Source organism: Poecilia formosa, unplaced genomic scaffold (assembly GCF_000485575.1).
Source record: "Poecilia formosa unplaced genomic scaffold, Poecilia_formosa-5.1.2 Scaffold20, whole genome shotgun sequence".
Classification (NCBI taxonomy): Eukaryota; Metazoa; Chordata; class Actinopteri; order Cyprinodontiformes; family Poeciliidae; genus Poecilia; species Poecilia formosa.
Window position 1 is genome coordinate 2,592,116 of NW_006799959.1, and position 12,119 is coordinate 2,604,234.

At 37.0% G+C, this 12,119-nt stretch overlaps 1 protein-coding gene across 35 annotated transcripts in view; it reads left to right on the plus strand.

Moving 5' to 3' along the window:
• The window catches only part of camk2b1 (calcium/calmodulin-dependent protein kinase (CaM kinase) II beta 1), an 80,303-nt gene that overhangs the window by 33,457 nt on the left and 34,727 nt on the right, over positions 1-12,119 (plus strand). For all 35 annotated transcript variants that reach the window (XM_016669168.1, XM_016669173.1, XM_016669177.1 and 32 more), the window contains 6 exons: positions 3,566-3,668; positions 4,353-4,436; positions 4,588-4,682; positions 6,899-7,021; positions 7,133-7,216; positions 9,045-9,087. In XM_016669168.1, coding sequence (XP_016524654.1) covers positions 3,566-3,668; positions 4,353-4,436; positions 4,588-4,682; positions 6,899-7,021; positions 7,133-7,216; positions 9,045-9,087 — 532 coding nt within the window. The remainder of the gene's footprint in view (positions 1-3,565; positions 3,669-4,352; positions 4,437-4,587; positions 4,683-6,898; positions 7,022-7,132; positions 7,217-9,044; positions 9,088-12,119) is intronic.

Below are 12,119 nucleotides of genomic sequence, written 5' to 3' on the forward strand. Positions count from 1 at the left end.
ATTGTCCACACAGCCCTCAGTGCTCTCAAGGGATTTTTTTTTTTTTTTTTTTTTTTTTTTTTTTGCTGAGATGCTTTTCCACTTCTCCAAAGCAACATGTCAAATATGATCTGTGCCTATAAACAAATAGAAATCAACCTGTTTTCCAGTCTTGCATTTTGCTGCTTGTGTTGTACCTGATGGTATTTCTGTCTGTTCTTCCTGTCTGAATGTTGCATCTTGTTTTGCATGATGCACTTTGTCAAGTAGACCTCTATGCAAATGTCAGTCCTGGCATTCCAGCAAAGGCTGCTGTGTTTATCAGAACTGTTGTCGGCAAAGACTTTATTTAGCTTACACGCCTATCCTGTTTCACAGCCACGCACCGGAGAGTGTTTCTCGCAATAGGTCATAGTGTGATGACTGAGGACAGCCCGACTGACATGATCCCTCGAATTAGCAATAGACATGACAACAGAGTCAAGTTGTAACTTTATGCCAACAAAAACAATCTCAATGTACACACTGTACAGAAGACGATGTAATGTGCAGTGCGAAGTTTTTTAACCCCCTTGAACTACAAACTTTTAGTGTGCATTCACACCATCCCTGTTTAGTCCGCTTTATTCAAACTCTAGTTCATTTACCTAGAAAGTCTGGTTCATTTGGGGTTGTGTGAATGCAGAACTAAACTCAAAGAAGTCTTCAAACCAAGGGTTGGTTCAGTGGAAGTGAACTCTGGCATGGTTTGAATAAGTATATGAAATCGAAGCCGACCGGAGACTATTCAGTAAGCAGGAAGTGAACTATATCACAGGGCATTCTGGGTAATACAACCAAAGCAAACGCAAAAGTCTAGTGCTAGCGGCAAAAATGACTCTTTGTCTTTTACAAAAGAGAAATCCTTCAACTGCTAAAATCTGACTTCTTTCCATTTTTGTTTATATTTTGTGAAGAAGGAAGTTGCGGTCATGTCTTCTTCAGAGGTTTCCATGTTGTTTCCTTCTGTGGTTCTTGGTGCAGCGCCACCACAGGCGAGGAGGGGAACAGGTTTCCAGTTAGTTTGGGTTGTTTGACACAGCGCAGTGTGAAAGCAAACCGCACCATGTCAAAATCTAACAAATTTGGCACTTTTTGACCTGACTCGCACCGAGTCTACTGGACTACTAGGTGTGATAACTCCCTAAGTGTATTTCTTTAGTATATTATGTGATGGAACCAAACACAACCTGGAATAAAAGTGACATTGGGTTTTTAAGGTTTTTAACACAAAATCAAGTGCAAACAGTTGCAGTCCGTATAAACACAGCTGTCTGTGAAGGTTTTTTTAGGGAAGACTAGTGAACAAACAACATCAAGAAACCCAAGACACACAGCAGACCAATCAGGGAGAAAGCTGTGGAGAGGTTTAGAGCAGAGTCAGGTCATCAAACAACATGCCAAGTTCAAAATGTTTCAAAAAACATCAATCCAGCATCAGAACTGCATGTAATGCTCCCTAGGAAAGTGTTAAGAAGAAAGAGACGTGGGGTCATCTGTGGATCTAACCACAGTGTGTGGAAGAAATGTTTTGGTCAAATGGAGTCAATTGGGATGAATAGAATTACAGAATCATTCTGAAAAAGAAAGGAAAAAAAATACAAGTGTTAGAAAGTTTAACTTTGAGCTCTAGCTGTACCATATGGTATGTGTATACTGTGGCCCAGTCAAAGTCCAGACATAAGTAGTTAAAAGTGAAAAAATTTGCAGAGTTGGTTTGGATATAACTCTCAAAATGCCTGCAGCTCAAATTGCTAAAAAGTTGGTTCTGCAAAGTATTGGGACAATGGGGCTTAACACAAATGTCAGCCATAGTGTTCCGGTTTTTATTTGTCAGCATTTTTAAAACTATGCGTCGTTGGTCTATCACATAAAATATAATTAAATACATTTGTGGGTTTAACATGACAGAGTGTTAAAAAGTTCAAAGAGAATAAATACTTTGACAGTACACTGTAATTTTCCATTAGAACTCGTGGAGTTTTAAAATGCAGCTGCTGTTTAAAACATGTTTTATGTTCTACTAAATCAAAGTTGACTGATTTAGTTGAACTTCAGGTTCCTGGTCTGCAAATTCCTTAAAAATAGGCAGCTTCCCAATGTATGCATACATACCTGCCACTCTCCCACCTCGGTACCAGATCCTTAACTGGTAAATAAATAGAAAAGGAAGTGCGAAAATCTGAAACTGGGAAGTTCTCCAAATCAAACACCCACTCATGACCTGCTCTCCAATGCAGCTTTCCCATCATCTGTCGGTAAACGTTCCTCTCTGCCCTCCTCAACCAAAACCAGCTGCTAATCTTCTCTGCGCTTAGTCTGCCAAAAAGTAGCAGGAGAAAAGGCGGTGCTCTTGTGTCAAGCAGCTCTGATGTTTGTTACTTGATGTTTGAATGTGAGCTCACCTTTTTGATGGAAGCCTCACGAATTTCACCCACATTCGTTGTCACAGATTATACTGCGCTGGCACCTTCTAAACTACCTGATTTACAAAAGTGCAAGGAGTGACATGATATTGGCTCAAAATGGAAGCATTACCACTTCTTTTGCCTTCTTGGCTTAAGACGCTAGCAGAAACACGTCTGTAAATACGCCTGTTTTGAGGACAGGCGAGTCGTCTGATTTGAGGACAGAAAACAATGAAAGGATGCAGGCAGATGCTGCTGCATTGCAGGGGAAGTGGTGACAGAAATCCAGCCTAAATATAATGTCCTAATTTTTGATTTCAAAAAGTTTGGACACATGTTACTCTTCACTGATCTATATTAGGAAACAGCTGCTTTAGCTAATTGGAAGAACAAAAAGGATGTTAAAAAAACTTTAAAAGTTGAAGCTTCACTGACACAAAGAAGTCTTCCCCCCGCCCCCATGTTAACTTTGAAGTTAAGTGTTTGGGTGGGCGTCTAACTCCCCAGGTATTGACTGAAATAACTGAGTCTACCTGTGCAGATTAAAGGGTAACTTTGATAATCAATCTAACATAATATGTAAGTAATCATGTTAGCAATCCTGGTGATTATGTAGCATCAAGATTATTGTAAAAAATGATAGCCCCAGATCATATTTTGTGTTAATATTTCCCCCGGGAGGGCTTTATGCAGTAGTCAGAGCTGCCTGTTACCTTTACAGAGGCAATGATTAAGTGAGACTAAGAAGAAGAAAGTGAGAAAGAGCAGAGACCAGTGGGGATAGATGCCCATTATTAGAGCTCTCCTCTGACAGAGAATAATGAGGCTAGCTGCATTATGTAGGCCACAGAGATGGAGCCTATAGAGCCTCAGTGCATGAGGCCAGGAAATAAGAGTGCTGCAGACTTATCAGGTTTGACTGCTGTAATGTGGACCAACTTTTGCTGTATCTGTCAATGCATGAATAAAAACACAAAACGTGTGCCTTGATAATGTTTGTCTTGACTGAAAGCAGCCTTCATGAACCCCTTTGCAAACTTTTTTGCATGTCTGCTTCTAGCTTTTACTCCATGAGGATTGTGGTTTTCTTGTCCTATTAGTTCTTTGATAACCTGTTGCCGTTTTCTTCTTCTCTTCAGCCAGAGAACCTGCTCCTCGCAAGCAAGTGTAAGAATGCTGCAGTGAAGCTTGCTGACTTTGGCCTGGCCATCGAGGTGCAGGGGGATCAGCAGGCCTGGTTTGGTAGGTATCCCAGAAACAACAGCACTAAATCTGGGGGACATTTTATTTAATTGACATAATAAACTACTCTGTCATTGTATTTTGTCCCCTATATGGAGACAACTTTCTCATTTTATCAGCTAAACACATTAAAAAGTACAGCTTGGATAACAACATTTTTGTTGTTATCCAAGCTGTATAACACAAATTCCTAAATTTGTGTTCTGTATAAAGTTGTGATTATAATATTGACTTTTGAAGAGAAGGAAGTTACGGTTTTAGGTTTTAGTTTTTGTGAAGCCAACCATTTTTTATTTGTTGTAGGGTGCAATGAGAAAAATATATTGTCATAAGTAAAATAATCTGTCAGTCAAACTCATACTTTTCTCATCAATATTAAGAAATTATTTACTTCAAACAAGCTAATATTTCTTGTTGAAAAGTTATTTGTAAGCTACTTTTGTCCTATTTCAAGTGTACTAGGATATTTGCACTAGAAACTAGACCAAAAATACTTAGTAGGATTTTGTGTTTTTGCAGTGAAATTGACTCAAGGTGTTGGTATTTGTTAGATAAATAGGTCACAGTGTCTGACTGAGAATTTCCAGCAGCTCAAGGCTAAAATACTGACTATTTTGTTGGTTTCTCTGCACACTGTACAATCTGTTGCCTTGCTAATCAATAGTGGATGTTTTTTTGCTGCAGGGTTTGCAGGAACACCAGGATACCTGTCCCCTGAGGTATTGAGGAAGGAGGCATATGGCAAACCTGTGGACATCTGGGCCTGCGGTGAGTTGTAGAGAAACACACTCGTTTAAACACAACATCCATATGGTATTTCCTAAGTGATCACACACAAAACAGCAGAAGGTTGAGTTGATGTTGTGTGTTTTTTTGTTTCGTCGGTGTGTATGTTTTCTTGTGTGTGTTTGTGACTCAGGGGTGATTCTCTACATCCTGCTGGTGGGTTACCCTCCTTTCTGGGACGAGGACCAGCACAAGCTGTACCAGCAGATCAAGGCTGGGGCTTATGATGTGAGTCTGCGCTGGTTTTCCCTTCTCCTCCTTCCATCGCGATGCCCGCCCTGCTGCTCCCGCTGCCCCCGTTCCCTTTTGGCTGCTCTTACGTAACCGAGTCGCCTCATTCATATTTCAGGGGGTTCAAGAGCGCAGGTTTCGCCATGGATCACAGTGAACGTCATGCCAAATAAAGACAGAGAAACTGACTGACTCTCTGGCAGTGATTCTGTCCTCATGGGACACAGACCTTAGTGTTTATGCCTAAACACAACAGGACCTGATGGGTTGAGGCTTTCTGAACAAATTGCTGGAGGCTCTGCTTGGACTGGCCTTTTAGTTTTAATAAACAATCCGACCAAAGGGAGCCGTTGTGGCTTATATGTGAAAATCATCTGAAACATTAATAAAGTTGGTACAAGTAGTCCTCAAAATTTGTCAATATGTGCATTGATAATCTGTTCTGGGAAGAAATGTTCACTGCATGTTATTAATGACTTTAAGTTTGAACTTTTCCCAACCTTTTGCACTTTTGATTTTTTTTTCTTTTCCTGTATTTTCTTTTATTTTCTTTCTTGCACTATGAAAATCTAAGAAGCTTCTCAAAATGTGTCCGGAGCAGCCATGTTGGGTTGATTAGTACAGTCATTACAAAGCACAGGGGCGGGAACACTGAGCAATGTGCATGAATTAATTGGAGCATTCAATCAAATCCAGTCTGGCTTTTTAGAGAGCTTCACTCCTGCAGACAGAGAATGATATCTTCTTTTGAACATTTAATCATGGAAGGCTATTTTAGGGATGTTATGCACTATATTTATCTTATAGAGACCAAAAATATGAAATTGATGTATTTAAAATTACTCTAATATAGCGTGTTTTATCAGAGGTAAAAATCTTATTTAAAATGCAAATCTGAAATCATGCTGCTTGTTTTAGCAAATATTTACAAAATCTCTGTTCTTTAGCTTTAAAGACTTATGCTGTAATAAGACTTATCAGTATGGACGTATGTTTATGTACAGTAATCTGAGTAATAACTCTGAATAAATTAACACTAAATGCAAATGTATCTTTAGATCAGATACATTAGAAGACCAAAGTACAGCTGACAATTCTATATAAAAGGGTTGGGATAAGATGTTTCAGAGAACATTATTATTATTATTATTATTATTATTATTATTATTATTAGGGTTTTTCCACCAGTGCTAAACTGGGACTCACAGTAGAGCCAATTCCCAACTGGCCATTACATCACCACATAACTTAAAATGCCTTTTTTAGTCAAATCTTTAAAACTTTCTCTGTTGTAAGCTAATTATGTAGAAGATCACTGTGCAGTAAGAGTTTTTATTCACATTGCAATAGAAGCAAACATCTGTATTAAAAACATAATATACCTAATTTATAGAGGTTGTTTTAAAGATGATTTCTATTTTAACACTACATTTGTAACGTCATGTCTGACTGATTGTTAACCGTGAACTGCAATGCCCACAGTTTTAATCTGAAATTGTAAATACTTACTTTATTAATTGATTTGTAACCTGGAATGGTTTTAATCTGGATTTATAAATACCAGCTGGGAATATTTAACAAGTAAAAATATCAAGTAATCTGCAGTCTTGGTTTATACCCAAGAGCTGGATTTATAAATAAGTCATAAAAACCTGTGTTTATAAACTGGGTTTAAAATAACATTTATAAATTGAGCTAAAAATATCAGCTGTCAATGTAAATCTATGCAGTGCACTGAGCTGCATTCGCTTCATGACAGGTGGTATTAAAACAAACAGCCGAAGGCCTGGAGACGGTACACTTGTGTTATTGCAAAACTAATCTGACTTTTAATATTGTTGAAGCTAGGTATGTCTAAATGTCTGTTTTTTTTAGGTCCTAAATCAAAAGTGAAACATTGTTTTGCAGTTTGGTTTATACAACCCCAGTGAAATCAGTTCTTTGTCTCACAATAAGAACTGGTGCTAAGATAACACCAGTAAAAAAGCACTAAAACTCGTCACTATGAGTTGTTAAGTTGAGTTTCATGTGAGATTTATATGTGAGGACATCTGCTCTGCTGCTATATTGCATATGCATGTACTTCACTAATGTCCTAAGCTGTACCTTTAAAAACTGCAGAGAAGTTTGACTCTATTCAAACATGAGCAACAACCAACATTTTTATTGTTGGATTACCAACTAATTTAGGGATATTTTGTTATGTTTTCTAGTTCCCATCACCAGAGTGGGACACAGTCACCCCAGAGGCAAAAAACCTGATCAACCAGATGCTTACAATCAACCCAGCCAAGAGGATCACTGCTCAGGAGGCTCTTAAGCATCCATGGGTCTGCGTAAGTGGTCCCGTCTTTGCTATTTAACTAAATTCAAGCTTACAGATGGCAAGACTGAATGTTTCCATGTTCTTTGTTTCTCATGTCCTCTGCTTTTCTTTCTCATCGCAGCAACGATCCACAGTGGCATCTATGATGCACAGACAGGAAACTGTGGAGTGCCTGAAGAAATTCAATGCCAGGAGGAAACTCAAGGTTTGTTTGCCTGCTTTCAGTCTCCAACATCTCACTCCTCTCCTCTAAAAAACTCTCATGTGAGCTGAAATGAAATCAATTGTCTGATTCTTCTTGTCTATATTTTTTAAGTCTTATTTTTGATTTCAGTATTTGTGAGAACAGCACACATTGCTCTGAATATGCAGTCAAGTAAATAATTATTTCCCTTAGATTATATATAATGAACACATGATATATTTAAAGGGACTTATTATGCAAAGTTCATGTTTGGCACTTTTTATAATTCTTTTTGGGTTTCTGCTGCTTCTATAAAACAGCACAAATTTATTTTTGTTAATAAGTTCATGTTTTTTGGTGTCTGAAAAATAATCCGTTTCAAAAACCTCCTGAATGTAATGTCACGCTGCACCGTTACCTAGCAACCCCAGGCTTGCCAGCCCATCGCCTAGCAACCCAAGTGGAGCTCCAACATGTTTGGTCAACTGGTTTTACAATGGCTGCTGGAAAAGACAATAATTTTGTTGTTGACTTATCATCTAGTAACGACTTGCTGCATTCGTTTTAGTTGCACATGAGCCTCCACTTCTACTTTTCAAAAATATATAGATGTGTATTTGCGCATCTGTTTGCAGCCATTTTCACTTGCGAGTGTAAACTAAGAGTTGGGGGCTGTGGCCAGCAGCAGTTTATTTAGATTGGAAGTGACAAGGGATTATTATCATTCCTAGATATCACTATCTAAGAATAATTTTGTACGAAAAATATGAGCGTGTTTTGTATAACCCATAGACCTAACTTATCATAACCTGTTCAAATAAGCATAAGAAGTCACCTTGAGATAGACTTTATAGTTAAAATGAGGTAAAAAGGGCAAAGTTGCGTTGCATCCAAAACTTTTCCTTTCATGCTGATTTATTGCTGACATTTTGTGTGGATATAACAGCTTAGCCGTTGGAGCATGACACTGTTACCCTGCTGCTTTCGGCCTCTCTTGGCACGGCTCAAATACCAGCTCATAGGAAGCTGGAAACAGAAGCGCAGGTGGCTGCAGGCAAATGTTGCACCATTCAACCAACATGCCATCAGCTGCCACCAATTCTCTCTGGCTTTTCACGCTCAAAATATAAACGGGCAATGAGATGATTGGAATCAACAAAAAGCAAAATTGAATTATTTTAATATTAGCACATCAAGTGGGGCCACCAGCGTCCTGAATTCTAGAGGAATAATCGGTTCTTTCTATTTGTTAGTCACAAACGACTGTAAATGTGACAATTGAAGTTTGAAATCGGGAAAGTTGAAGAAAATTTGGTGTTGAATGGGACTGCATCTGGTTACATTTCAAAATATGCCATTAACATTTGATACAAGTTTTATAAAACCCAAAAAACCTTTAGCTGGAAAAGCAATAAAACTATTTATTGAACTATTTTTACTTTAAATGTAGTTGTGCATCACCATTTTGGCCTTTCACTGATGTTCTAATGTTAAATCAAGAATTTACAAAGTGTTGGTAGCTCCAGCTAAGAGCTTTTTTTATTTTTTCCCTTCAATATCTCCAGTTTGGTTGAATCTTCAATTTGAAATTACAATTTTATTGTTAATCAGTCACATCAAACTGAAACTGTGTTTGATTACAAGTTGAGTAGATTTCACAATTCTCCAGAAAACAATACTTTGATTTTTAATTTCTTAACCTGATTCAAGAGTTTTTTTTATTTTTTATTATTTGTTTTCAATTTTAATCAAGAAGTAAAAATATCTGATTAAGAGCTTCACAGTGGATGATGTTTTATATAAAGATGATTCTGATTAAATGTTTTTTGTGCTTTCTTGCTCCTCTTAGGGGGCGATTCTTACAACCATGCTGGTTTCCCGAAATTTCTCAGGTAAGACCATTATGGCCTTTTAGTTTCTTTAACTGTACCTCTAAAGTAACAAAAGTCAATTACCAGCTTTCAGTGTAACTAAAAAGCTTGTTGAGTTGCAAGTCTGTTACGTTGTGATTGGAGCATGCCATCATCTTGGAAGAAAGCTAAAATGATGGCATGCACCTTTTGAACACAGGTAACAGCAAATCACTTCTCTCCCTTAACCTATGAATGCTAATTTGAAGTTTTTAGAGCATGTTATAAAAAGGCAAAATCACATTATCATTTCATCGCAGCTCAGCTTCAGTGTTTTCTTTAACTATTACTGTTTATCCAATTCACTCAGCTGCTTTTAAAACAACAATGTTTCACAGATCCAGGATAGAGATTAAAAGCTCAAAATGATGAAGCAAAACTACTTGAGCCTCCCTGGCATCAACAAAAGTTTGCTCCGATTTGACAAGACATCGCCAAGAGGGGCACAAATTTACATCCACTGACAAACTCAAATTAGTCTGAAACAGATATGAAAATGATCCAGTATTACTTAAAAATAAATATCTTTGAGTCTTCTTCCCACAGTGATAACTTCTACACTGAAGAGTGCTGTGCTCAGCTTACTGATCAGCAATAAAAGATTCTTAATCAGTACAGAGATGGCCAGTTTATCTCTATTGCTAGCTGGGAATTATGGTCCAAAGCACAATGACAAAGTATTTTGGATTTAGTTTTATACTTTTATAAAATAAAGGGAACACTGAAATTGATCCGAAAGCTGAAGATGCATAATGTCTTTGTTCTTGTCTTTGTATGTCTGTATATCCCTGTAAAAATCCTAAACAGGATTTTGAACCTGCAGAGTAATAAAGTGAGACAGAGTCAATATTTGCCTCTCACTGTTTTTAAAACCTGATTTTTCTGTGGGATTTATCAGTTTTTAACTTTAATTATTGATGAAAAACATGAAAAGTGACTCAGCAGTTCCTGTTAGTGGGGAGTTTTCTACTTTGTTGTGGTCAGTGAAATAAAAAGTTGTATAATTACAACCTAGTACTGAATCCCAAACTGGGAGAAGATGTAACTTTTCAAAATAAGATCCTGCCTGCAGCGAATTGCCCTGGAACTTTCCTGATGATATTTGACCTTCATTTAGATGAATCATTAAAGGTTTGTGTCTGTGTAAATGTGAGTGTGTTCTGTGTGTGTTTATGTGCCTATGCTGACACGCTGCTTTAGTAAACATGACTCACAGTGGGCTTTCTGACTCTGTAAGCTGCACAGTTGGAAACTGTCTGAGGATCCACTTTGCGAGCACTCAGCCGACTCCCACAGCCACACACGCTCACTCTGACCCAGGTGTATAACGCGGATGTTTCACCTCACTCAAGCGCCTTTTCTCACTCTTTTTCATCTTCCTAGGTACTGGTACTCCATTATAAGTGTGAGGCCATCAGGTGGATGAGTCAGAGGATGAGAAAGAACTCTAAAAGTTTTATTTTTTTTTTCTTTTAAAGCATCTGAGCCATCAGTGGAAGGGAGTTGCTGCCCAGTAAATCAAACCAATGAGTACTTTTTGCATTTTTTTTAGCTGTGTTTCCAGCATCTTTGATGAGTCATCCATTACACAAAAAGTGCAGCTGGACAAACAGAGGCGGTGCTATTTATTTTTCTTATGTTGATGTAATACTTTTTACCATAAAAAGTTAAAAAAAATACACTTTCAATCGTCCTCTTTTGAACCTGTAAAATGAAATACAGCCCACATTCATGCGTCAAATAATACTGGCAGTTTCTAAGGTCAGCAAGCACTAATACTGCCACATAAATATTAACACTGGCTAAAAATGGCATCATTACCATTATCATCATACTAACATTAAGGTTTTTACTGAGAAAGTAGAGTGTTAAGCTTCAAACAGACAAACTCTGTGTCTCTCTCTCTCCCTGACATCTTTCTCTCCCAAACCTCCAAATATTGTCTCTGGTCACACGACTTCAGTCAGAAGTTAACATTCGCTCATGATGAGCATGAATGCCAGCTGCATTTTAGGCTTTTAATCATTTATTTTAGTCTTTTCGTTTCCAGGATGGAGTGATTGTACTACAATTATAAAAAATAATTCAAGTGTCTGACTGTGGATTTAATCCACGTAATGTCAAAATTATGCAGTTTTACATCCGTTCACTGAAATATATTAATTTAAGAAAAAAACATTTTTTGTTGCAATCACAATTGATTGCAGCTGCACTGCAAAAACACAAAATCTTACCAACTATTTTTGGTCTACTGTAAATATCTTAATATACTTGAAATAAAAGAAAATTAACTAACAAGTAACTTTTCAGCAAGATACAGGAGCTTATTTTAAGTCAATAATTTCTCAATATTGATTAAAAAGTACTAGTTCCATTAGCAAATAAATTTACTTATAACAAAATATTGTTCCCAAGTGAAATAATCTGCCAATAGAACAAGTACTTTTTCATCAATATAAAGGAATTATTAACTTAAAACAAGCTCCTGTATTTTACTTGAGCCTCCATTTTTCATATTACTTTGAAGAGGAACCACGTTTTTTATTTTTCTTATTAAAATTGGTTTTAATTTAAATCAATTAAATTAAAACCTGGGTTTTGAAGCAACCCAGGAACAAAACCAAATAAGAAAGTGACACTTTTAAATTCTATATTTTTTATAAATGAGAGCTGAATTATTTATTTCTGTTGTTTTGTTTATATTTTGGATATTTACTATGTCTTAAAGTTCCACTGTTAAATGTTCAGTGGAATGTAATGTTTATTGAACTTGTTACGTTCTTGTATTATTGTCCTATTACCTTTGTTCTACTTGAAAATATTCTCAAAACAACAATGTTATTGTTTATGCAATAACTTCTGGGACAATTTATCGTCCAGCAACATTTGTTATCGTGACAGGTCTGTATATGTATGTGTAAATTCAAACTAGGTCGCTCTTGCTTTTGAAAAGTAGTTTGCCTTATAACTACTCCATCCTGGGAAAAGAATGATTGAGGTAAATGTTTAAAAGA